Here is a 27,896-nt window from a genome sequence, read left to right as displayed (position 1 = left end):
GGCTTACCTCTCCACAGGTGGCCTCCCTCTCATTACACCACCACCCGCCCACGATCCGTCCACCTCCTGGCCTCAGCCGCGGTTCAAGTGGCAGCGGGCGAGCGTCTCTCCACACCACCGAGGCCGTTCAACCCGGCGACCCGGCTCCCAGCCAGGGTTGTAAAGAAAATCCTAAACCTGGAATTCGTCGACATGGCGGAAATCACCAGGGACGACAACTGCGAGTCGGCCCCGGGGAGGCCACAAACAGCACGTCCCCCCGTCCAGGATATCTCCCAATGGGCAGAGAGATACTCTCTCATGGCAGGGATCCTCGCCTCAAGGTTCCCGGACAAAGCCCCAGAACTCTTCGCCTACATGGCCACAATTATCAGAGCCGAAAGGAATTTTCAGGAGGGGTCATGGGTGGCATATGACAGGCAATACAGGCGAGAGGCCTTGGCCAGAAGGGACCTAAACTGGTCCAGAACGGATTCCACCCTGAAGACTTCACGGGGCGGGCAAAAACCATTCCACGCTGTAATTACTGCATGCAGGAGGACCACACAGCAACATATTGCCCCCTGAATCCGTCGGTGTTCGGGTGGCTCCCGAATACCCAAGGACCCACTCAACCGCCCACCTACTCCCCCACAAGTTTTAGAAAACCACCGTCAGATGAAATATGCCTCAATTACAACCAGGGGTACTGCTTCGGGAAGAAAGCACAACGCTACAACCGCACCCACGCCTGCCAGAGTTGCCGTGGAAATCACCCAGTCAGCAGGTTCCCAACGGCTACGGGCTACACCGTCTCCAGGACCAAAGCGAACAGCCCCAGGCTATAACCCTTTCCCTCAACAGCACCCCAGTCGCTACTGAGTCTGAGCCCACAAAACTCTCGAACCTATTTCACATTTAACCCACGGTCGGGACGCTTTGTCTATTTAACCCATTTCGAACGAATCATGTATATAATAATTATGGCAATAATTAAGTCTGGTTTGTTATAGATAATTATGATGAAAAAAATAATAATAATAGTATATACAGGATAATGATTATAGATTAAGATAAGAAAACTGTCACCATCAGGTGTGACGGAGCCATACAGACTGTTGGATGAGAAGACATCGAAAATCTATATTCGGAGAGATGTGATCTTAAATGAGCAAGATTTTGGACAGAAAACAGAGGAAGTCCCTAAAGGTGATCTACTTGAAACAATTGAGGTAGAGCAAAACCCGATATCAGAGACAGAGGAGGAGCAGGCTGAGTCAGAAGAGAGAAGACAATCTGAACGCACCAGACGACCTCCTGTTCGTTTTGGAATAGATGAATATGCTGACACAGCTACAGCCAGTATTCCACATGTGGCTTATGTAGCACATCAGATTGCTGAACCAAATACTATGGACAAAGCATTGGCAGGTGATCTCTCAAATGAGTGGGAAGAAGCAGCCGATTTGGAGTATGACTCACTCCTACAGAACGAGACATGGGATCTTGTGGAACTTCCAAGAGGAAGAGAAACGATTGGCAGTAAGTGGGTCTTCAAGATTAAGTACAAAGGAGACGGAGAGATAGAGAGGTTTAAAGCCCGACTAGTTGCCAAAGGTTATGCTCAAAAACCTGGCATTGACTACGATGAGACATTCTCTCCTGTAGTTAAGTTCTCGTCAATCAGAGTTCTGCTGGCATTTGCTGTTCAGAATGATATGCTACTACATCAAATGGATGTGGTGACCGCCTTCTTGAATGGAACTTTGGAAGAGGATCTCTACATGCAGCAACCTGATGGTTATGTTCAGCAAGGAAAGGAACACCTTGTATGCAAGCTGAGGAAATCTCTGTACGGCTTAAAGCAATCACCAAGATGCTGGAATAAAGCCTTTACTGAGTTCATGAAATCAGTCGAATTTAAACAGAGTTCAGCGGACCCCTGCATCTATGTTCGAGAAACAGGCACGCTATGCACGCTATGCATTGTTGCCGTGTATGTCGACGATCTTATCATTGCGACAAAGACTGACGAGGAAATGCAGCAAGTCAAGCAACTGCTACAGTCACAATTCAAGATGAAGGATATGGGTGAGCTACACTATTGTCTAGGAATCTCCATTAAACAAGACAAGGCTGGAAAAACTCTTGAGATGCATCAAAAGCAGTATCTTCTGAAGATGCTTGAAAAATACAATCTTCAAGATGCTAAACCCGTCTCTACCCCTGCTGATTCAAATGTGAGATTACGAAAGGATGACAATGTTAGCAAGGCTGTGGATTCAGTGATGTACCAATCGATAGTTAGAAGCTTGCTGTATGCTGCCGTTGCAACCAGACCCGACATTTCTCAAGCAGTGGGAGTCGTGTCAAAGTTTAGCTCAAAGCCATCAGAAGCTCACTTAACTGCTGTGAAGCGAATTTTACGATACCTCAAGGGAAGCTTGGACATTACTTTGCAATACAGGAAAACGGAGGATGGAAGTAGTCTGATTGGCTATTCTGATGCAGACTATGCAGGTGACTTGGATGACCGGCACTCAACGAGTGGGAATTTGTTTCTCATAAGTAACGGACCTGTCAGTTGGTTAAGCAAAAAACAACCAATTGTCACACTCTCTACCTGTGAGGCAGAGTATGTTGCCCTGAGTACAGCAACCCAAGAAGCTGTATGGATCAAAAGACTTCTATCAGATTTCCATGTATCACAGAAACAAGCAACCGTTATCATGGAAGATAATCAAGGAGCTATATGTATAGCTAAGAACCCAGTAGGCAAGGACAAAGCATATCGACATCCGCCACCACTATATTAGAGAAGCTGTCAGTGACGGCACAGTCAGTTTACAGTACTGCCCGACCGAAGAAATGATTGCCGACATTTTTACGAAACCGTTACCCAAGGCAAAGTTTGAGAAGCTACGTCGTAACATGGGACTCAAGAAACTGATGTCTTCCCCACATGATAAATTAAGTGGGAGTGTTAGAGGAAGTAATTGATCAAGTGGTAAACCACAAGTGTAGTGATTAGGTGAACTCTTCACTTAGACTGTACATCTAGATTATTCTAGTTAATGTTTGTTCTAGAACTGTAGCTGCTGCTGAACTTTGACATTTGAGAACTAGGTAGAACATTCTAGAGTTATATGTGTTCTGTATAATTATAAGTTCTTGAGTTTTGTGCAAGCTAGGTTATGATTAGGTTATGAGTGTTATGCTGTTTCTGTTGTCTACTACTGTTATTGAACAAAGTGTGACTAGTGTCAACTGCGATATCTGCGAACAGATCTATGTGCGTTGTTACAAAGCTGGACAACATTTCAATTAGTGCGTAAAATCATGCCCAACTTTTGTATGCTCTACCGGAATGATTATACAGTAGAACAGTTTATATTTTGAAATACAATGGTATTAACCTGTAAACAAGCGATATACCAAGTTTGGAGTTGGTATGGGGTGGGGAACTGATTTTGCATCAGCTAATGTACAGGTAAGTCAAAAGCTTCTGCTACTAAGCAAGGCTCTGTGTTGAACTTGTGATAGATATTGTTATGAAAAGGATGCAATAAGAATAAAGAATATAAAATTATATATTAAGTACCTTCAAGGAATAAAATGTTACACTAAGCTAAAGTTTGTACAAAAATTGAACTTGAAACCGCATATCCAAATGGACAACAGGAAGTACTTCCAGTCTGAGAAATAAATTTCTGCCTTGGCCTTTCGACTGCAAAGCTCATGTGCTTAGACATTTACGGCTGCAAAAATGCTTTGACAAACATTATTGGTCTATGTGATCTCAGTTCAAATTGTATGGGTTTGACTGCGCTCTGAACATTTCTGGTATTGAAAACATCGAGAGCGTTTTTTCTCTGTGGAATGTGCTGAAAATGATGAAGAAACTTCGATACCTGGCAGCGGGACATTCGTGTATTTACGAAAACTCAACATCAGTGTCGAGCTATGAAAATATTCCTGTGGCACGTATGAACTTGTCCGCCATTGATAATTTTGATTGCTAACACAAGTATCAAAAATTTCCTGCTTACCATTATTTTGGAAAGAAACCCTAGATAAATTCCATGTCATTGTTAAAACATCTAAATATTTCTCTTAAATATCCATTGTTCATCCTAGATTTAACGAAGATCCTCCCAAAATTATCTACGCTGACTCAACTTTTTATCGATGTGAAGCTCAACAGTGGGCATGTTTCACTTCCAAGTGTACAGTGTTTACCATTGTTAGAGTGGATAAATTATCAAAATCTTCAGTTCGATAATGAATTTTCGTCTTCCTTGCATATGAGATCATCATTGAACGATATATACCTCAGTAATACAAAGAAGGCATTATTTTGAGAAAGAAGAAATATTTTGCTCTTCTACCATGTAGTTATATTTTTTGTCCAAGAATTTTTTTTTTACATGTACATCTTTTGCTTTGTGTAACTACTTGCTTTGTTACTTTTGAACTTATGAACTTATGGGTTTGATCCCATTTCATTTTGCAGCACTTCATTTTGCAGCACAGGTGACAGCATAGATCAGGAGCGTAGCCAGGATTTTTTGGAAGAGGGGGCAAAACAACTATAATATAGTTAGAACAACAAACATATGCGAACTTTACGAGAGTTGATCAATTCGCAACAATAAAATTGCAAAAGCTATAATTATAACACACAATCCTTGCCAGAAAGCAATAGTTAGATCGTAAAAGGTGTTGATTTGGCTCATTTGCAAAATATCGTATAGAGGGAAATTTTTGTGTGGTGCAAATTTTCGCATTTTTCGAGGGCAGAAAATTAACAAAACTGGGATAAATTCCCACGCACTGGTAATTTCCTATTGGTGGGTGTGGTTTCCTGGCATTGAACCGCGAATAATTATTAGAACCCACGAACATTTCTGCTGAAGCTGAAGCCAAATAGGGAAAATTTGCACCCACGAAAATTTCCCGCTATACGGTAGTCGGTAGCATGCTGCCGGCTGATATTTAGATGATGGAACATTCAAGAACACAACTAATGGGTCCAGGAAAGTATGTCAGCGAGCTTGAGGAGGACCAGGATGACTGCAGTGATGACTGTTTTGAGACAGATGTTTCAGGTAACTGGTTTGTGTCATTGTACCATTTGACTGTAGAAAAGTATAGCTGCATCACATCATGCCTAGGCGGTGGAAGAAGAACAAGCTTTTGCAGTTTAAATTACTGTCTCAGACGTCAAGAGTACACGCACGTACACAAGGAAGATGATAAATGTATGGAGGATGGTCATGATGAAAGAGAAGAAAATATGGAAGACGACGTTTCAAGCGATCCTCAGCCCATGAGTTTTCTACCGGTAGACCAAGACGTAATCACAGGCAGAACCATCTCCGGCAACTAGAAGCCTGGAACAGTATTCAGGAGCATCTTGTAACTCAGTATGTAGATAGCTCGGCCGTGCGATTTGGACAGTTGTGTATACTTTGTCCTAACCCAGCACAGTATCACTGCTGTGACTGTTCATTTGCTGCTTTCTATTGTGAAGACCGTTACCGGATTACCCACTACAATCATTTCTTGTATATGCCTGAAATAAGGAAATTAGGTCGATTTGTGCTCGCTCCTCTCAGTGTCAGTCTACCTCTGCTACATGATGGCTGCCAAACTGCTCACTTTCAACAGATTACTATTGTCTCATTAAGAGGTATGTATGTTTGTAGGCTTAATATACTTATGTATTTTTTCTGTACAGGTCAGCATCATGACATTACACTCGGACTGTGTGCGTGCATGTCTGTTAGTGAACAGCTCTGGGACTCATTTGGCTCATTCGCAAAGGTTTTTCACCAGCAAAATATTCTAGTAAAATACGTTACACCGTTAGATCTCTAACGAACACAATCATATGCAGACTTGCTGATTATTGAAATTGAAAACCACAACTAAAATTTAGAATCTACTTAAGGTTGCGGTAAACAGTTTGCTCATGAATATTCATGATTTTCTTATAATGATTTTTGTGAAACTATACATGCCATGATAAAAGTTTGAAGCACATACATGATAAATATATTGGTGTATCATCCTGTATGACAAGTATCAGTCTTCAAAACATTTTCCAGTGGAAGCTCTGAGCATGCAATCATCAAGTTACTAGAAACAACACAAACTAGTAGTCATCAAAAACACTTCTAGCTCTGTGTTCTTGCTCTTATATGATACTTCTTACCATTCTGGAGGGCGGGTCGAAACGATTTTTTTTCTTTCCAGGCCAAGAAACTCTCACAAAATAATAATATGTAGACTAACTCCACTTAAAATGGCGGCCAGAGCCAAGGAAAACAGCCTTTTGTGAGCTTTCAGTAGCCTTTTTTCGAAATATCTCTTCGACCCGCCCTGCATGTAGTGAAGCTACAGTAGACTGTACCTACCTAAGCTTTATATATAGTAAAAATGTCTATTCGAGCCATGAAATGACTACTGCGTTTCAGCTGGGCTTCCAGCTCATTCTAGCTGGAAAAGATCACTAGATCTAGCTCATGAATAATTAATGAGCAAACGGTTAACCGTAACCTTAACAACAGTTACTACTAATTGCATCACTCCCCGGCCCCATCATTGGCTGTTTTTGTTTACAAAAATAAGACTTACTGAAGTTTTCCCACTTCCAGAGTATGCATTGAAAGATGGAGCCACGTTGGGGTCGTCTTCACCAGGGGTCAAAGGTGGCTCCTGTTTCGAGTGAGAATTGTAGAGTAGTTCATTCTTAGCGTTCAACAATTGCAGCATGTTGGGATTGCTTGTGTTGTTGGGGAAGCTGAGTAGAACAGAGTAGTTGACTAGTTCACTTTGTCGAACATGAATCCTTCCCACTGTTGGTAGATCATCACAGCTAGCTGATGGTTCTCTTCACTGCCTCCCATGTGAGGCTCCTCAGTCAAGGTGCTGCATATAATTATGAGCAGATATATATAACAGTGCTTGGAAATAATTATACCCTACTGTGAGCTGTGGCATAATTATACTGTGCTAACTCCTTTAGACCCTTGCGTAGTCATGTTAACTGTGAACGAACCCATAAGATAGATTCAGAATGCCACTTTAGATCTATAGAGTCAGAGAGAGGCTCAGAAGAAGTGCAATACAGTGCAGTGTATGCAAGTAAGTCACTAACCGAACATCTACTTCAACACTTTATTTCAACAAGTGAAATCTATGACAAAATTATTAATTGTACCAAAACTCTGATTTTACTTACAGTTGCTTACTGCAGGTTGTTCTTGATATTATCCGACTTGAGCTGATCATCGAACCAGCTAAGCACTGACACAGTGTGGCCGTCAATGGTGACATTAGCCCCCCAATCACTGCCATCCTTCACACACCCTTGCAGGTAGATGTACTAGGTTGCCAGTGTAACCAGTCCTGAGCAGACTGGCCAGACATACTAGGAGACTAGCCTGCACAAGTAAGAAACCAACCCAAGGCCAGAAAGTTGAGAGCTATTGCTGCTAGAATGCCTCTCCTTGTTCTGAATGAGGTATGTGCATGCTGTAGTTTGCTGACTGATCTCACAAATCTCCCACACAGCAGTGTGCAACAAGTGAGGCCGGGGTCGATTGATTGACCGACCCCCTTTCAGAGGTCAATAATCCGTGTGCTACATTATCGACCCGAACCCTAGCCTTAAGACACTTGACACGTACCACTGCACCCCACTCTAGTAAAATATCTCGTACCTCCTCTGATCTCAAGTCAAGAAGTCAACCTTAACCCCCCTTTTCTAACATGTCTGCTGAAATAAATGCTTTCACTGGGCTCTACAGCGACCTGAAGGAGGGTTTACAAAGTGAAATAGGACACATAACTGATCAGGCATTCTCCAAACGACTCATATCGAAAGAAACTAAAAGAAAAGTGAGCAGCAGGTACTTAAATGTTGATGAAGCTGAACGAACTGGGATCTTACTTGATTCCCTTCATGATAAAATCCAACGAAATCCGAAAGCTTATCATCGTTTTGCTAATATCCTCATAAAAATTGATGTTTACGTCGACCTGGCTGAGAGAATGAAGGCTAGGGTTCGCTCTGAAATGAGTTCAATAAGTGATGACTCTCACAGGGAACAACACAGTAGGCCCCATGGAGGTAAGTTGTAGATAAAGTGTCAATACCATGACCGTAGACTACGGGTATTAAATAATGAATAATGCTGATACTACTTAGTTCATAGATAAACGAAAGAGAGGGATAGGCAACGCCCCACGTGATGCTAGGTAAATGCAGTGTGTGACGTCACACCCTCTGGTTGGAGGCTAGTTGCGCTCAAGAAAGTACACAATGATCCCTATATCTGCTTATTTTTCTCGTAACCAGGCATCATGCACACATACTCGATCAGAGGCCGCACTCAAATAGTAGCCTCCCTTGCTAGCAAAATGAAACATTTAGTAGCCGCTCTCAAATAGTAGCCTCAGTGAACTTTGACTCTAGCATTTCTGCATGTGGCAGCCAAAAAAATTATTAATACTAGCACAAAGACTTTCTCATGGCAGAGTTCAAGTTTATGCAGGTGAAAAGAACTTTTGATGACAAACTAAAAGTTGTTGAATTAGCTGGAGCTAATAAACGCCGCTCTTGAACAGTGGCCTCTCTCGAATTGTAGCCTCCTCTTCCAGCAAAATGAAACATTTAGTAGCCGCGGCTCCTGATCAAGCATATACGGTACTATGTTGGTGCACAGCTTTCTTTTATATAGCTTCATGTGTGTGAAATTGTAAATTTGTGTACCTCTATCTCCAATAGGTTATAACATGTAGGTTTCACAGAATTAAAGTGTGTTTATAACTGCATGGAACAAAGTATATTTCTCAGCTCATAATGCAGTGAAGTAGTGGCAGCACCATGAAACGTTTGTCCGAAGTCCAGAAAGTTTCCGTACCTCTCCTGCTCTCTTATACTGCATCTAGTTTGAAGTGCTCTAAGACACAGCTTAGGTATATTGGAACACACGTATCTTTATCGGTCTTGTGTGATCGAAGAGATGGCATTTGAAGGACTTGGCTGTTATGGCTTGTAGAGAGTACTGACATCCCCTTTGGAGCTCACTTTCTCATCACTTAATTTGCATTTGCATAAGTAGCTCTAAAAGATTAATAGCCTATGTCTAAGTGTATCTGGTGTTTCCTCAGCTTGCTTATAATACTACAAACTATACTGACATTTTGAGAGCACACACCCCTTTTTGCTCATTACATGCCTCTTTTTACTCATTAAACGAACTAGCCTCATCCAACGGAAGTGCTGGACGTTTCCTATATCCCTCTCTTCTGCTTAGTTGCGTATACAGAGAAGAGGGGATGCAACTCACCCTATTCTCAGAATCATTCGATTTGTATTAAGGTATTTTAGAACTGCCCACAAAAACACCCACGCGTAACGGACTAACCTTTGACCACACAATGTAAATCAAGATCTTTTTTATATCTGCAGTATTACTAGGTAGCTAGCTAGCTCGATTGCAGGTATGGCTCGTACTAGCCTCGAGACCAGGCCGATTAAAATACGGCCTGGTCTCTATTGCATGGGTGATAGTGCACATGCGCGAACTGAGTCACCCAGAATCTGGGTGACTCGTTATACTTTAGTAAACCTTTGTAAAATTAAACCGTAAACTAGTTTGTTTACTAGTTTCTTTCCGTATTAATTTTAACAAATACTTGTCTCCTGTGAAGCTGTGGCTTATGCCCTCTATTGCGTTGTCGAGAAGACTTGCTGGCTAGCTGTGGCCCTCTATGGTGTTGTCGAGAAGGCTTGCACGCTAGTCTGAAGCCAGAAGAAGCTCTCATTTGTACAGAAACCAAGTTCAAAACATCACGACCATCCAACCATCATAGAGGTAGATGAGAGCCTCTTCTGGTTTCAGACTAGTGTGCAAGCCTTCTCGACAACACCGTAGAGGGCCACAGCTAGCTAGCTAGCTAGGCTATAAAGCTTCATATACATAGTAGATAGTACGTGGGCGTGTATGGACCACGCCTATGATTAATTACACATGCAATAGGTACCAGGCCGTATTTTAATCGGCCTGGATTCGAGGCTAGGCTCGTACTAGCAGTGTCAAAGGCAAAGGCAAACCATCCAAAAGTTGCAACGCCAAGAATGAAACCTAGCTATATAGGTACAATAAAGCTGTCTTCCTGAGTCCCTGGTACTTCTTAATAATAGGCCTACGCCCAGCACTTAACTTTCCGCTCGAAGGCTGGACTAGGACTGGTCATCACATGACACTTCTCTAAAATAATACTGCACTGTTAGCTAGCTAGCAAAGGCAGCTCTGATGTACACGCTCATAATTATAACTCCGTAAATAACACCACCCACTTGTATACGGAATTCTATTTTTAGTGTATCCGGCCTCTGATACGAAGTTGGATGAGTATGTAGGGTACATACATGCCCTCTTCTCTGTATACGCCCTTGGTTGAAGGGGAAACAGTGAGGATTATATTTTTCTTCTAGCTGACGTTTGTCAGACCATGCTGCAAAACGATTGGTCATTGACTTCATATGCTAGATCAGCATGCATCTCGAAAATTACGACGGTAAAAATGTTTTTAGGAATCCAATGGTCTGAACAGAATGTTGATTGTGTTCAATTTCTAACTCTGTACTACACCATCAAGGTGTCGCTGATCGGTTTTCTGGGCTTATAGTTTGTACAAAAATAATATTATTCTAGCTTAAGTCCTTCAACATTCACTTTAAAGAGGTCTGAGACTGCCACTGCTTGAAGGTAGTCACTGTTACTTCTCTTTCTCTTTGTACTAGCACTAAAAGAGCTACAGTAGCACTGCTTCAAACCAATAGCTCTGCTAATAACTGGCTAAATGGCTAGCTAAACTTCTCTTACACGTGGCAGATTAATTTATATAGTGCGCATGCTCTTTTGATTAGCCAGTTCAGCACATTTGGTCGGTCAATAGTGTCAGCTCAAGCTGATGGTGGGCCTGTCATTTGAGCCATTTGGTCGGTTTTTAATCGATGACAGACCCCACAGGAAAAGAACGTAGGTGACCATATCCAGGTTGTCGTGTAGAGTTCGGACAATGGAATTTCATAATTATTTCGTGACCATTTACACTAACCAATTTCCACATTACAATCCACAAAAATGTTCCGCGCGCACAATCATTAATTCATCATTAGGAGCGTTGTAGCCTCCTCCACAGGCCACCGGGAAGGAAAGAGGGAGTATGAGGGGCCTGGTTCCGAGGCTAGGAGCGTTGTTACGTATGTCCGCCATTAAGCCTTGGCAAATTATGCTTTTTATTTTGCCTATTATTCTGACTATTCTTAAAAAGTCAGCCTCCAGTTTGGTGTACCCATTATTCCAGTTTAAAGACATCAATGAAAAGACAATTTATTTGTAGTTATATTGATAGCATTACCTAAGGTAGCCTCGTTCCCAGCCTCATTGTCTCTAGCTACATGTAGTATTTTTCAACTTCATTCTATTAAAAAAAAAATCGGCCCGGGACCGAGGTTATATGTATCTAGCATTACAGAAAGTGAAATATAATCCTCTAGTGCCGAAAGAGGAAATACTCCTCCATGCATGCCTAGTGGCTAGTGGCTATAGTGCTATATACATAATAGTTAGATACTGTTTAGGAGGTATCTATGGGAATTATAAGCCCAAAGGCCTGCTGTAGTATCCCGAGCGAAGCGAGGGTACTACGAGTGCCTGCGGGCTTATAATTCCCATAGATACCTCCTAAACAGTATCTAACGAGTTTAGTTGCTAGGTTCATTTCAAAAACTAACCTAAAGAATGGACGCGGACGAAGACCTAGGCCTAGACAAGCTCTTTTCTGAAGAAGTACTCAGCATAATAATGACCGAGCCCATAGACCCCACCCTCTAAATGTGGAGGCGGAGCTGGCTACTCTTTCTACAGAACAAAGAAAGGAGGAGGAGCTGGACAAGCCAACAGAACCTGCACAATCTTCTCTACCTAACTCAAAGCGAATGAAGCAAAGTGTCTGCAGGCCTCTTATCACGGCAGGTGCAGTGTACAGTTTGGATAGTGATATCTGCATAAGGTGAATAATTAGAATGGAAATCCCGGGATTGACCTGTTCAAGGATGCTTGTTTTGCTGACTTTCGAGTGTGCCTAGACTCCGAAATGAAGCGCTTGCAGAGAGCTGGACTAGGGTCACAAAAGAAGGCTGAACCTCTAATACATACTCCGTGCAACTGCTGCTACTAGACTCTACAACGCTGGAGTGGACGAACAAATGATAATGGAAACAACTGGACACCGAAGCTTGGAAGGAGTTCGCAGCTACAAGAGAACTTCTGAGTGTCAAAAGAAGTCAGTTTCAGACATCCTCAACGTAAAGCCAATTAACATATATACTGGCACACACTGATCACTCACAGATGGCAGTGCAACAAAACTCACAAACCAACTGCTGTCAATTTATGCCTCCAAACTTTAACTTTAGTGCCTGCAACGTTATACCATCGATCTCTCTATATGCCTACATCCAACAACCAACGTATTAACAGCGACTGAACATTATAATTTTTTGTCATTACCAAAACAAAACAGTTACTTCTCATTGTTTTTTATAATACAATAATTATACAAAAAACATGTTTGAAAAACACAAAAATTAATAATGAATGGTTGTTGTGAACATGAAAATTACAGGTTTATATGAGAATTTACAGGTTAATATGGGAAATATAAACCCTGTACTGACCAATCAGATTGCTGGATTCTGGGCTACTAGTAACTAAAGTATAGTAATAGATGTCTATCTATAGCTACATTATAAGATGTGAAATTAGGTCTACCAGACTCTGGGGGTCAATTTAGTGCCCTATTATTCTCGTTGCTAGAAGTCTTCCTATATTATTCCAAAAATTATGTTAGCATAATTTCCAAGCCCTATCCGCCATTGCTAAAAGTTGGTTTGCACATCAGAAACTATCATTGTATTGCTTTCTTGTGACATATAAGAAAGCAATACACTCATGACTGCAGCTATCCATCAAAGTTGGCAAAACTACAGTTTCATTATTCCTGGCAAAAAGAGCCAAGACCCTCGACATGATAATGTGTGATATGGAAACAGAAATCAGTGCAATAGTCAAAATTGTTCACGCATGTGTACAGATCTAGGTGGCCACAATTGTTGTATATAATTATAGGGATTATCACTCCATTATTGTCTTAATGGTCTCTATGCATGTTCACGTGATAGCTTCGAATTATTACACTTTTAGTCGCTGTATACGTCACAATAATCATGATTTCTTAATTCTGTGGAGAAAGACGTGGGTTGTTGTACGGCAACATTGCGGTTAATGCAGCACGTGCATGACAGGATGTAAATTACTATAATTATGTTCTTTTCCCCCTTCAACGTATGGCATGCGAGACTAGCTAAGGTCCAAACCATGCATGTCAAATGATTTAAGTGTGCTGTCTATGTCAGGATAATAATGACAGTTTATTATTTCTCTCCAAATGCAAATGCAGGCAGATGTTGCAAAACTATGATCACTGTCACTTTAGCTATCATCGCTGTCACTGTAGCTATCGTTTGTGGATTAGTCCTTTATATATACATGTACAGTGGCCTACCGACCCAAAACCAGCCAAACTTTTGTGTAAGTGAAATGGAAATGATCAAAGAAGAAATGAAACGTGACTTAGACCTATACTACGAACCTTTACCACAGCAAAATCTTCCCGAAATTAATGGACCTTTTTATGGTCGAGTAAATGAATTAAAGAAGCTGAAAGATGAAATTCTATCAAACGTTGCACGAATCATTAGCATCAATGGTCCACCGGCTTTTGGTAAGTCGACTATGGCTATTAAATTAGGACACGAGCTCCGTGAATATATTTCCAATGTGCGATATATAGACACTGAAAGCACCAGATCATCTTGGTTTCTTTGTATCTCCAAACGATTTCACCGAAATTTTGACTTTTCCATGCGTACGCATGTCCAGGTTAATTTAGATATGTCGTCAGGTAGTAATAACAATGGCTTGGCTGATAATGATAATTTGTGTGACTGGTTCCAGAAATTAGAGAAAAGAACTGTACTGATTTTGGACAACTGTGATCACATTCTACGTAGTAACAATAGGAAGAAGTTCTTGACCATCATTAAAAACCATTTCAACAACCCATTCATAACTATTATTTTAACAAGTCAAGAAAAATTGTTTTTATTGGACTATGGATTTGTCTCTGTAAATATTGGAGAATTTAGCCAAGAACACTCCAGAAAAATGTTACAAGACTATGTAGCTGATCTTTCTGATCAAGAATCAGATGAGCTAGCTTTTGCTGTTGGCCATTGTCCGCTGGCTTTGAAAGTGGTTGGAAAATTCCTGTCCATCAATGGTAGGAACTATGTTGAATCTCTGTTAAGTGATCTGAAAGAACGAGTTGTAGATACAATATCTGAAAGTATGACTGTAGAGGAAGAGAAATTTCGAGCAATAATGGATTATTCATACAGACAAATGAATGAACAAACACAAAAATGTGCACATTTGCTCAGCCTATTTCCAGGATCAACAGGATACGGCATGGAAGAGCAAATTTTGTCTCGACTTATCAATTCATCTTGTATTCGTGATGTTGTAAGAATGTCATTTGTTGAGGAGATCCTTATAAATAAGAAGCCTAGGCACAGTATGCACAAACTAATCCGAGACTATTTCAAATCAGTTTATCTTGCTTATCCACAATCACAACAGTTTAATACGTCATATATTAGACACTATTCTGAGTATTTAAAAAATGTGATGAAACGAACCTATGCAGACTACCAGATAAGTGACGAAGAACTGTACACCATTTTCTACTTAGAGACGCATAATATTGAATATTTTGGTTCAGCAGTTGTGTATACTGATAAGGATAATGAGTTAAAAGCGAATACAGCAATTGCTCTAGGGTTGGTAATTCAAGAAAAATTTACGAATACTCTTACACAAGAAATATTTCTAGAAGCTTATGATTCTTACAAGAATGTGTCTGTGTTTGCAAAGCTTTGCTCAATTACATCACAAAAAGTCTGTGCGAACATACTGTGGTCTACAGTTTCTAACTTGGGTGTACCAGCTTGCAATGCACCTGCCTCACATTTTTCAGATGTTTCGCTGTTTCTCACGAATATACTCTCCCCTAGTTTGACATGGTTTGATGACGGAACATTCTGTTCGGTACTTTTCGCATGTGATAATTTACACTCTTTCATGTACGAGAACACGATTAATGTTATTGTGGCTAAATCATCTGAAAGACCGCTCTATGACAATATTCAAAGAGGCATCACTTTATGTGGTATGCATGAGTCTTATATATTTACCGGAATATTTATACTTCTTTTTCTTAAAGACTTTCTTTATCATCCTCGAGAAACGGTTCTCAGTGAGCTGCTGCCATTTATAATTGTGAAGTTACTTGGTTATTTAGCAATAACTTTCTTCACAGCTAAGTTTATTGACTACTTTGTGCAAGCTGCAATCAATTCTTCTTTTGATGTCTGCAGTTACAGTCATTTTGAGCTAAAAGTCAGCATCTCAAAGTTTTTACTTCTATATTTTTCATTCACCGTATTTCTACCACATTTCCTTTCAAGTACCATTATTGAGTTTTGCAGTGGCTTGTTTTGTGTGCTCGTGTCGTTAAGAACGTCTTTGATAAGTCCTTGCACATTTCATTTTGTGATCTCTCCTTTGTTTTTTCTTGTATCTCTTATCCACAATCTTATTCTACTCTTTATGCCTTTATACATATTTCGGCTATTTCAGCGATTCAGCTCAAGTGATCAACAGCAACTTTTCCCAGACCGAAAAATTTATGTTTTACTAAAGGTGGCTATACTACTTCCAATATTTTTAATCATACTAACAGGTGCTTTGCAAGGCCTCTCACTGTGTGTTCTATTTACTATTGACAAGCTGAACATCGCAGATGTTGCTCATACGTTTCTATCAACTGTTAGTGAAGAACAAGACATAAACACTCTACATTAACTTTGCATAATACATATAATACGTTGTCACGATAAAGATTATGTGCGAAAAATCGCTTTGATGTTTTATATTACCGATCAAACTTCTGAATGATCTAGACAAAGAGTTAGGAGTTGGTAGAATATGCTAGCATAATTTTGAGCATAATAGGTAAATTTTTGGGGCATAATACAGGCACACAATTATGAGAATAATAGGCAAATTTTACAGAAATACAGGTCAGTACGAGTCATAGTATAAACAATTGGAAGTAGTGGTGCATGGTTATCTCCTTGGCATTCTATAATCATAGTGTATACAGATAGAGTCATGTGTCTATATGTTGTGCTTTGGAGGAATAATGGAAATAATAGGCGATTTGAAAATAATAATTGGCTAATAGGCTAGCTGCTTACTTGAGCATAAAAGAATAGCATAATCTACCAACCCCTACAAAGAGGGCCGAGTGTATGCTATAAAATTATGATACTACAAATATAGTAGAACCTCGATTATCCAGTTCCAGAGGCAGGCCGGATAACTGAATATGCCCGATAATTGAATAGATAAACCACGCCTTGATCCACCTACATGTACTTATTTGTGCAAATTTAGTGGGCGTCTGCACATACACAGTAAGATATACATGCCTGTGTCCATGGTAACAGCTGTTAAAATTGCCAAGCTAAATAATCCAGGTTCTGGGTCAAGGCTTGCCTCTTGGTGCTGGCTTGTGCCAGTGCTGCAATGGCTCAAGGCTACACTGGAGAACTGGACGACCCTTTGGTTACATACACTTTGGAAGCCAATATTGAGATAGACAATGCTGGATATGGGGGTTCTACTGTAATGATAACTCCATGGTATGCAGTACGTCTATTCATTGAGACATACAGGAAGTCTCGAAAGCTTGGATAAATCATTTTCTCGTGACAATTACAACTACAATTAAGGCAGAAAATAAACGTTACGTTACGAATCCAAATGATACGCTAAACTGGGTTCGTTTATAATCATGGTAGCATATCTTAGATGGTTCCTGACGATATCCATCTGTCTCCGTACTTTATTCCAGTCCTCCTCCTTTCCCGACTGAGTGGCCTCAAAGATTGTGTCTGAGATTCCAGGGAACAAGGAACTGCCATAACTGTTGACTGAGCTTGGAGCAAAGACGACGTGTCTGCAGGAGTACAATATTTGTAAATACTCAAACGATTGTTTCAGAAAATGAATATATGCACAGATATATGCACAGACTAAAAATTAAAGAGAGTCGATTTGTTATAATAATGAAAGCACCGCGGGTGCTGATGCCGATGCCTCGGTGGAGGTGCCAAAGCTACATAACAAAGCTACTAAAATAAAAACTAATATACATGTACACATAATATATCACGATGAACATTTTACAGCATGAATCCAGAATCGAACGATTGATGCCAAAAGTTCAAGTTGGCTGTATATCAGCAGAGCTAGAGCCTTGCAGCTCTCTTCTCACTCTTGCAGTTAGCGTTCTAGTGCAGAGCTAACTACTAAGTAGAGCAGCAACACTCCATGCATGGACAAGTTTTGCTACGCACTCGAAAATGCTGCAATCGCATTCCAAGTAGGCATAACTCAAGGACGAAACATTATTTTGCAAATCCACGAAATATCAAGAAAACACGACTAGAAACTCTTACTTGTACTTCATTGATCCTTGAGCAGCTGTAGCAGTCTACACAGACACACACACAGACAGACACACACACAAACACACTACTGTATACTGAGCTTGCGCATGCGCACTGAGGCATAAGTATAGCCTGCATACACACACAAACTCACTTGAAGTAAGATCTTCCAGGCAGTCCTTCTGGATGTATGAAGGCTCTCTCTACGTTCATGTACTTGTCAATGATGATGCGTACAATGTTCTCTGATGGAGGGCCATCTTGAACCACTCTCTGTACATCCTCCCACATTCTCACACAACCAGTACTAAAGTCCGACACTGAGGCGTTTAGGTAGCCTGAAAATAAATCATACAAACTTGAGCTAATTATGCTTTTGATTGACATAATAGTTATGATATTAATTTTAGTAAAGTTGCTCTCTTTTACACAATCATTAATATACATGTAGGAGGCTACCCTTATCAAACATACCCAAAGAGATGTTCTGTGCCTTCAGGGTGCTTCCATAGTGCTCTTCCAGACTGTTGAAAATCTCCCTCACTCTCAATCCAAAGTGCCTAGCGCCTGGGGTCATACGATGGTAATGGAGTAGTAGTCAACAGTATCGCAGTCTTCATCCAGACAAGGCCCATAGTAACGTGATAGGTGAAGTCAGGGTCCCCGAAATGAGACATCCAGTAGAAGTTGTCGTGGACTGAATGGTAGACTGCATAGTCAGTCGCATTCTCCTGTACAGTATGCAGGAGAGTGATACTATATACAGTTGAGCCTCAATTATCCAAACACCCGGATGGCAGAAATATTCGGATACCAGAATGACTTTCAATGAGCCACGCCCATCAATAAATGCAAACGATGTCTAGAGCTCTACTAGTCTTGGACATAATGCATCAGCGGACAACAAGGTAGCAAGCTACGCTAATCTGAAATGTTTAGCTGCTTCTGCTAATCAACAGCGCAAAACGCTTTCAACCACGTGGACACTTTATGAGTATGTGCGTGTACATAGGTGTTTGCTATAATGTCATATCATTAAATTTGGCAAATAGTTTTAAGAACTTCCTGAGTTATTATTCCGAGCGAAGCGAGGCTCTAATCAGGTCATGTTGAGATTTTGGACGGGAAAAAAAGGATAACGGTGGACACTGCTCAATCGAACTAGTGGCTCTGGCTGCTGCAGACTGTAACGGTTCTACTTCAAAAGTTAGAGGACGTATTAGTGATTGTACTGAGGACACTTGAGCTCCATTCTACAGCTCAAAAGGCAGCGTTCTGCTCATAAGCTAGTTCTTAAATTGACGATTCGTGACATTTCGTTCATTACCTACAATCATTCTAGCTCCGCCCAGCTACCTCTGACACACCCAACAGTATCTGATGAATATGCGTAGCGAGGTTGCACCCTAGTGTATCCCTAGTAATTATTGTAGCGAGGTATACGGTAGTGTGTTTGTGTGTGTGAGTCTAGACTGCTACAGCTGCTTGAAGGATCAATGAAGTGCAAGTCTATAATTTCTAGTCATGATTTTGATTCGTGGATTTGAAAAATAATGCTTGGTTTTCGAGTTATGCCTAGTTTTGCTTACTTGGAATGCCATTGCAGCCTTTTCAGAAGAGTGCGTAGCAAAACTTATATGGAATGTTGCTACTCTAGATAGCTCTGCACCAGAACGCTAGCTATTGGTAGCTGCAAGAGTGAAGCTGCAAGCCTGCAAGGCTCTGCTATTGCAGCAGCCAATTATTGGACGTTTTGGCATCATTTTTAGGATCAATCATGGTCGATCATTTCCTGCAGCAAAATTAATGTGATATCTGTGCGTATTAGCAATAGCTAGTAGCTTTCCATTGAGACATCAGCGTTCATTCAGTAGGCTTTAAACTATAGGTAGGATTGGCACCAACTTTTGCTTTTACTAATCATACACAGGGACAGACCCCAGATGAAATCCTATGCAAAAAATAACTCGCACCTGGCTGGGCTTGAACCAGCAACCTTTCGGTTAACAGCCGAACGCGCTAACCAATTGCGCCACAAGTGCTGGTTGACAACTTATGGGCTCAGTATTATTTTGGGTCAGTATTTGGGACATAGAGCAAAACTTACGTAAGCCATCGATATACATGATATTCCGAGTTTTTGTAGAAACGCTGTGTAGTCAGTTCCCGAGGATAGGTCAAATATGCTGCAATGACAGAGAGAAGGGAAAGAAATGGATAGCAGTAAATTATCAATATGGCTCGATCTGGGGGATAGGTCAAATATGCTGCAATGATGACAGAGGGAAGTGATAGCAGTAAATTATCAATATGGCTCTGGGGGATAGGTCAAATATGCTGCAATGATGACAGAGAGAAGGGAAAAAAAATGGATAGCAGTAAATTATCAATATGGCTCTGGGGGTGTAACCGCTACGTGATGTCATGGCATATAATCGGCTAATAAACTATTGAACAGCCAAACCAAAAGAATGGCCAATTGTCACTGCACCCGGGTCCCACAGGTGTACAAAACCACCTTTCAACAAAGGTCGCTTTTGTAAATGGCCAAAATATAGCTCCCCCAAATATGCCTGCCTGTGATTCCACTGAAGTACCAAATAAATCAACATACTGGATTATTAGCTCTACTCGATTGTAGCATCTTAACTGCATCAAATTTAGGTGCTTTTCCAATATGCGAAAGAATTGAGTGGGAATTTAAACTTGCTTGAGCTAGCTAGCCCGTACAGTGCACGGTAGCTATAATTATAGCTTGTGATATCCATTGTTGGGCACGCTTTTATTTGTCTAAACAGGCTGAGACTTAAATCCTTTTTGTTCCAGTTCTTGGTCAATGAATGTTTTTAGCTCGCTCGCTTCCAACGCAGCTAGCTAGGCATCGATTCATCACTCGTCACAAGGACATCCGTTACTAGGTAGGGCTCGAAAATGACTTCACATATCCTCAAATTTAAGCGCATACTGGAGCTCTAGCTGCTATTGACCCCATTAGACTAAAGTGCATACGCTAATAATATATGGTAGCAGTATAGTACTGGCCCACTCTATTTTTGAGGGCAGACATTGGCATTAAATCAGGTACTGTATTACCACCTACAACAATATTTTTTGAGGATCAAACATACGTATTCGAACTTTGCGAGTTCTAATGACTTAGCGATTAATGTTTATAAATCGCAACGACCTATACGATACTTCAGAATCCTTGCAAAATCGCAAAAGTTAGTTTATGTTCTCATTTGCAACGATTTTTCGTGCAAAACAATGTACGTTATGATACAGTAGTTATTTGAACCACACTCACAGTGGTCTAGTAGTTCCATTGTAGTTCTTGGATGTGAAGTGCATCCACTGATCATAGACAGTGGTGAACTTTTCATCGGGACACTTGACCAGCGTTGCTGCTTGCCACAGTGTATTGAACAAGACAGGGCTAGCCTGAGCCTTCAGGTACTGGTTGCCTGCATGATATGGATATACAAATAATAATAGAGTATAATTATATAAAGTGCCAAAGGTTGGTAAAAAGCTAGATTTCTCGAGTGCTAACTGTCGTTGGAGCATAAGAAACAAAAGTATTGAACGCATTGTGCCTTAATTTATAGTGTTGGATAACAAACTACTGCAAGAGTGAAGGATTCCCAAAATATCAGGGGCTAGAAGTTGGCACGCTGGCATATTATATGCTGACTTTAAAAAAATTGACCTAGTGATTTACAAAAATTAATGCACAGATAATTATGTGCTCACCTTCCACAGAAAGGTCCACATTCAGATAAGCAAGAGCGTTGGCCCCCAGTAACTTTCCTTTGTCCTAATAGGAGGAAATATCCCATCTCTATAGCAACCAAAAGCCTTTAAATGCATGTATGTAGCATAGCAACCCACCCAATGTTATGAACATAGATAAGGGGTGTCACTGTACAGGGATTGATTGCAACAGCAATATACCAAGCAGTCATAAATACAGTGCATCCAGTCTAAAGAGTAGAATACCAAAACTGTGTGAGTAGTTGTACTTAAATGTAAATATCTTATGATTGGAACATTTCTAAGAAAATCTGCTGATACCATTGTGTAAGCGAATGAATAAGCTAAAACCTATCCAAAATAATTTCCATGACAACGTAAGGTGGTGGGTTTGTGGTGATTAATAAAACAGTACCCAATTGTTATAGTGGGTAATCGGTTAGGGAGAGAATAGGCCAACGGTTTCCGGCTAAGGTTTGGAACTTTGTCACAACATCTATAGATAGTTTGGCTATCTTATGAAAGATTCGATGTTACTTAAATATCTATACATCCTCCGCAGTGCTCAAAATTGCTAGTTTTTAGTGCCGTTTCGGTTAGGGAGAGATTTGAAGAAAATCTCACGGCTAAGGTCTAAAAATTACACGGAGTAAGCTTGAATAAATTGTCTAACTTTTGATAAGAAAAATGTTTCCAAAAATACTTTAGTTCCAGAGATAATTGATGTTACGTACATTTTTTTACGATCACCCCCATTATCTCCTAAAATTATTTCCTACTACAACAACTTTTGGGGAAATATTTTTGAATCATGTTGTAGCTTATTCTTTTACCTTTACAATGGTATCAGCACACTTTGTTCCAATCTTGAGATACATTTAAGTACAACTACTCACCAATTTTTGTATTCTACTCTCTAGACTGGATGCACTGTATGGTACTCAGATAGCAGAATATGGTACTCACAATGGCTAGCTGGCTTCACTATACCTCCTCACCTCGACCCACTCTGTTGAACCCACTAACATCGGTTCCTCAGCATCCCAGCTGCACAGGATAAGGGTACGACCGGGTCTCCATTCTAGGGGAGAGGGGGGAGAAGTAGGGAAGGGGGGAGTTTGTATTCAATGAACTTGGTACAAAAATGTCTCACACAATAAATTAAATGCTTCTCACAGCATCAGTCGAGGGTCTCGCAAAGCTTAGAGCAGACGTCAAAACCAATTTAATTGTTAAATAGTCCACTAACTTCACTTTTAGTGGAACCATACACACAGACCATACCGAGCCTTTACCTGACCGCAATCAAAATAGCAAGTATAATGTTATAGCCACTGCATTCTCTCAGCTTATGAAATTAACGACTTACTGTTTTGCCTCAGTATACCGAGTGTTCTAGCCATCTCCATGAGAACAGCCGTTGCTGAGTTGGGATCCACTGCTCCAAACACCCAGGCGTCTCTATGGTTACCCAAGATCACCTGTCTGTCTGTAAATATTTTAAACGGGTTTGCAAGGCATACGTGTACTATGTCATGTGTATTGCAAACGTAGGTCTATAAACCATGTGCGACAAACTGTAATGAAGTTGCATGTATTAGCTTTTGACAGCACTTAGCAGCAAACTGTAAATCTCGTTCTGTGACTGTGAAGCCACCAAAAACAAATCCAGCTACAACAACGCATACACGTTCAGTCCCTCACCTGGCTCTACTCGACCATAGATGGTGGCTATGACATTGTAGATGGTTCTCTGTTCCTGATAGTTGTTCACTTGGAGACAGGTCACACTGACGAAACAATGTCACCAAGTAACACGTTATTTGCATCAATCACAAAAACTTACTTGGTATTTTTGGAATTCTGCATGATTTTGTAGCTAATTCCGGACAGCTGTCCAATCCATTCAGGAGGTGGAGTGTAATCTTCGAGTTGGCTACAATTAGCATACACAAAACATCTCTTTATGGAACCATTAAAGAAGAAGTTAACATAATTTATAGATCTATTATAATTACTAATAATGCAGGAACCTAATACACAACATTCTGTGCCTATGTTCACTATTTTCTAGTCGCCTTAAAAAAATGAATACGAATTATCAGACAGAACTTTCACTGTTGAGTGTTCACGTCTACCTCATGAAGTGAGCGGCATCTCCATAAGATATTGGCTGCACTGGTATCCGGGGAACTAACTCCTCATCTATCACTTCACTGTAAGGCCGACGATACATTCCCTCTGAAAAGAAGTAAAATTAAAATGCCTCAGTGCTAGTCCAGGGTTCAGGTTACCAAGAGGGGCAAAATTCTGAAACTCCAAATTTAAGGGGGCCCCGGGGGGCAATGTTGATACCATGTTTAAATTAAGAAGGGGCAAACCAAATCCAAGGAGGAGGGGGGTAAAGCCCCTGAAATTAACCATTGCAAGTGTGACAGAAAGAATAAAAAATTGGAAAGCTTTCTCTCATCCAGAAATCTTTTGGTTAATAGCCTAAACCTAGTGCTCGAGGACATTCCAGATTGAGTGATTTACTAAAAATAACTCGCACCTGGCTGGGCTTGAACCAGCAACCTTTCGGTTAACAGCCGAACGCGCTAACCAATTGCGCCACAAGTGCTGGTGACTAATGATGATAGTAAACATTATGTCCTGTGCGTGTGCAGCAGCAATAGAGTGATTGGTGTGTGTGTGTGCGTGTGTGCGTGCGTGCGTGCGGTGTGTGTGTGTGTGGTGCTTTGTTTGTGTGTACACAAAAATGAGACGTTAGCTGCTGATCGACCTAATAATGAAAGGCAAACAACTATATACCTCGTATATAGTCCCTCCAAAAATGTTGTAGAATAATGACATATCATCACATTAGTACTACATGTCTAGATCGCTCAAACATCTCATTTTTGTGTCCATATACATGCACCAATCACTCTACCCCTGCTGCGCACGCACGGGCAGGGTTTCATCTAGTAAAAAATTGTGGAGGGGGGGGGGGGGGAGATTTAGGTGCACGTAAGCGCGTTGCAAAATGTTTGGCTACGCCCACTTTTGTTGATTTACATCATGCTTAACCTAACGCATCACAGTAGATCTACCTTATTGTTAATCACATTAACTACACTATCTTTCATGGATTAAATAACTGCTAAGGGGACCACCAATATATCACTAAGCAACCACAGTGTATGCACTGTGACCATTATTAACCTCACCTAACCATGAAGGTTCTACACTTTACGTGGCTATATAGCTAATTCAACCCAAACTCGTAGCCCAGTTTATGCAACTATGTCCTGACCCAGTTTATGTAACTAGGTCCTAACCCAGTTTATGTAACTATGTCCTAACCCACACTTGGCTGGAATACTACATGTAGCAACAATTTGTGTTGCCCTAGCTATACAGCTGCAGCGGGCTCCTCTACACAAGAACAGGTGAGTTTGTATCAAATGCACTAGATTTGAGGGGATGCTGTCAGAGCAAATATCGATATCACAATTATATCAACCAAACTGATTTCTTCTAAGTGCAGCTGCAAGCAAGCTACGTAGCTAGGAGTCAATAGTCTGTGGGAAGAGTGATTTTTTACATGCGCCTATTGTATAGATAGCGTAGGCGATCTTCGAAAGCGACAAAAAACACTGACAATCTTTCTGGAAAGATTCAAAGATTCATGACCATTCCCGATTCCCTAATGTATGAGTTATCGTGTCCGTTATGTAAAGGCAAGGCGGGAATGCTGTATTGAGCATCTTGTTGATAGTTATATTTGACCAAAAAGAATTACTCGCACCTGGCTGGGCTTGAACCAGCAACCTTTCGGTTAACAGCCGAACGCGCTAACCAATTGCGCCACAAGTGCTTGCTGAATACACACTTACCAATTGCAGGGACATCGGGAGTAAGGGGGTCTCCAGGATTATTTTCAGCGTACCCCTCTGTACGCCCCCTGGTGGTAGACTAGGTCCATCAGGGTATACTGGCACGCCCTTGGGCGCATAGTCTTGCGGATCAGAGTAGATGAGCAGACCACTGCAGTTGAAATGTTGAGCCAGGCGAGCCTATATAATTATATAAGGACAGCACAAGCAACGTGTTTCAATGTCATTGTTAAGTAATTTACACATAAGCTCAAGGAGACCCTGTTTCCAAAATTTACATGATTATACACTTACTTTATCTCCCCTGAAGATCTGGCCATACCGCACCATACAGATGTGGTTGGATAGGTCCAGAGAGAGGTTTTGTGTCAGATACAGGAAATCGTTGATAGTGCCATAGTTCACATACACCAGTGGACCCTACAAACAGTGTGTCATGCTATACTTATAGTGATACAATCCAAAATACATTATTTAGACCTATCGCATGCAGATCGATACATAGCCTCGAATCCAGGCCTCTTTCTGGAAAAGAAGGCCTGGTATCCACTGTTTGCGCATGCGCTCAATCACCCAAAATCTGGGTGACCAAATATCTTAGTACCGTAAAACCTCGATTTAAGGCGACACTTTTAAATAATTACGTTTTGCGAAAGTTGAGTTTTAATGTACACAAAAAAAATGAATTTATATGGTGCTATATGGGCGAAATGTCCAAGTGTCGCATATTTAGAGGGTCGCCTTAAATCGAGGTCTTACGGTAAGTGCATTTTATTGTTTGCAATGATGTCATTGCACAAATCATAGCAGTTTTAATAAATACTTATAACATTTATGGCATAGACTAGTGACTAGTTTTGTGACTAGTTCTGTTGTGATGGCTTCTACTTCTCTTCTGCTTTTGCTCACACTCTCTTCAGTGTTGAAAAGTCAGGTTTTGTCTTCTTTTGTACTGTGGTAGAGTGATGGGTGTTTTTCTGTCAGTATATAGACCGGCTCTGGCAAGTCTACATGTACTTGCTTCCAGACGCTTGTTTGATGCCATCTCAGTAGGATCAGTGCTCCCCGTATGAGCCTAGAGTTGTGATGGCGATTTCTCTCTCTTGACACTAATAGTTTAATCAACCGCGTGGGTGACCATAGTACAAAAGGTTAATTGATTACAAACAGTTTTACTAACAATATTATTTACTGAATCCACCCACGCGCAAACGATGGTTACCAGGCCTTCTAGTGAGAGAGGCTGGGATCGAGGCTAATCGTAAACACGCACCTCGAGAAAAAGACGCACGTAGAAGCTATAGAGGCCAACGTGCAACTTCAAGCTTCTTAGATTTTGCTTGCTTTAACATCGAAATCTGCCATTGTTAAAACTAATAACTGGAAGTGTGAAGGCTATCTATCCATGCTGTAAACACAGTGCTATGGCATCCAGGTAAGCAGACTCATAAATTACAAACAGACAAACAAACAAGATAACTACTGTACCCGCTGGCCGCGGCACGGCCTCGGATAACAACAGTTACTAATTGCAACACTCCCCGCCATTGGCTGCTACAAAATTTGTAGACTTACTGAAGTTTTCCCACTTCCAGAGTAAGCATTGAAAGGTGGAGCCACATTGGGGTCGTCTTCACCAGGGGTCAAAGGTGGCTCCTGTTTCGAATGAGAATTGTAGAGTAGTTCATTCTTAGCATTCAACAATTGCAGCACGTTGGGATTGCTCGTGTTGGGGTAGCTGAGCAGAACCGAATAGTTGACTAGTTCCACTTTGTCGAACATGAATCCTTCCCACTGTTGGTAGATCATCACAGCTAGCTGATGGTTCTCTTCACTGCCTCCAATGTGAGGCTTCTCAGTCAAGGTGCTGCGAGCAGAGATATATAGGATACCCTACTGTAAGCTGTGCATAATTATACTGCGCCAACTCCTTTAGACCCTTGCGTAGCCATGTTAACTGTACATGTGAACGAACCCATAAAGATAGATTCAGAATGCCACTTTAGAGAGAGGCTTAGAAGAAGTGCAATACAGTGCAGTGTATGCATACACAACATCTACTTCAACGCTTTTATTTCAACAAGTGAGATCTATGACAAAATTCTATCAAAGATATTAAAACTCTGATTTTACTTACTGCAGGTTGTTCTTGATATTATCCGACTTGAGCTGATCATCGAACCAGCTAAGCACTGACACAGTGTGGCCGTCAATGTTGACATTAGCCCCCCAATCACTGCCATCCTTCACACACCCTTGCAGGTTGCCAATGTAACCAGTACTGAGCAGACTGGCCAGACATACTAGGAGACTAGCTTGCACCAGTAAGAAACCAACCCAGAAAGTTGAGCTATTGGCAATAGTATTGCTGCTAGAAGTAGAATGCCTCTCCTTGTTCTGAATGAGGTATGGATCCAATTTATCTTGTGTGCTGTCTGCTGACTGATCCTTCATCTCACCGAAAACAAATCTCCCACAGCAGAGCTCCCACAGTACTGTACAGTGCAAGTAAAGTCAAGTGAGGCTGGGGTCGATTGATTGACCCCTTTCAGAGGTCATTATCAACC

General features: G+C 41.0%; 3 protein-coding genes and 3 non-coding genes across 15 annotated transcripts in view; 1 reads left to right on the top strand and 5 right to left on the bottom strand.

Moving 5' to 3' along the window:
• LOC135347968 (uncharacterized) overlaps positions 1-7,515 on the bottom strand; it is a 45,662-nt gene extending 38,147 nt beyond the window's left edge. For 9 of the 10 annotated variants that reach the window (XR_010398569.1, XR_010398573.1, XR_010398574.1 and 6 more), the window contains exons 1-2: positions 7,236-7,515; positions 6,619-6,912 (exon numbers count right to left, since the gene is read on the bottom strand). Coding sequence is in view for 3 of the 10 variants with exons in the window: in XM_064546135.1 (XP_064402205.1) it covers positions 6,619-6,647 (29 nt within the window). In the remaining 7 variants the exon portion in view is untranslated. Of the gene's footprint in view, positions 1-6,618; positions 6,913-7,225 lie in introns of all 10 variants that reach the window. The other variant, XM_064546134.1, reaches the window with a different exon arrangement.
• The window catches only part of LOC135347803 (uncharacterized), a gene marked incomplete in the record, with an annotated part of 825,189 nt that overhangs the window by 547,143 nt on the left and 250,150 nt on the right, over positions 1-27,896 (top strand).
• LOC135347848 (glutamate carboxypeptidase 2-like) lies at positions 16,926-27,868 on the bottom strand. Its single transcript, XM_064545942.1, is given in 17 exon segments — positions 16,926-17,205; positions 17,853-18,036; positions 18,173-18,243; positions 18,245-18,429; positions 19,806-19,884; positions 21,006-21,162; positions 21,452-21,515; positions 22,450-22,532; positions 22,821-22,940; positions 23,156-23,241; positions 23,298-23,387; positions 23,590-23,692; positions 25,330-25,368; positions 25,371-25,509; positions 25,624-25,749; positions 26,905-27,196; positions 27,467-27,868. Coding segments are annotated over 17 exon segments (2,343 nt in total). The 5' UTR covers positions 27,784-27,868; the 3' UTR covers positions 16,926-16,997.
• Trnan-guu (transfer RNA asparagine (anticodon GUU)) lies at positions 19,667-19,740 on the bottom strand. Its single transcript has one exon. It is a non-coding gene; the product is annotated as a tRNA-Asn (tRNA).
• Trnan-guu (transfer RNA asparagine (anticodon GUU)) lies at positions 23,998-24,071 on the bottom strand. The gene has a single exon. It is a non-coding gene; the product is annotated as a tRNA-Asn (tRNA).
• Positions 25,237-25,310, bottom strand: Trnan-guu (transfer RNA asparagine (anticodon GUU)). The gene has a single exon. It is a non-coding gene; the product is annotated as a tRNA-Asn (tRNA).

Source organism: Halichondria panicea, chromosome 14 (assembly GCF_963675165.1).
Source record: "Halichondria panicea chromosome 14, odHalPani1.1, whole genome shotgun sequence".
NCBI lineage: Eukaryota > Metazoa > Porifera > Demospongiae > Suberitida > Halichondriidae > Halichondria > Halichondria panicea.
Note: the sequence above shows the minus strand (reverse complement) of the source record. Positions and strands in the feature narration are given on the sequence as shown.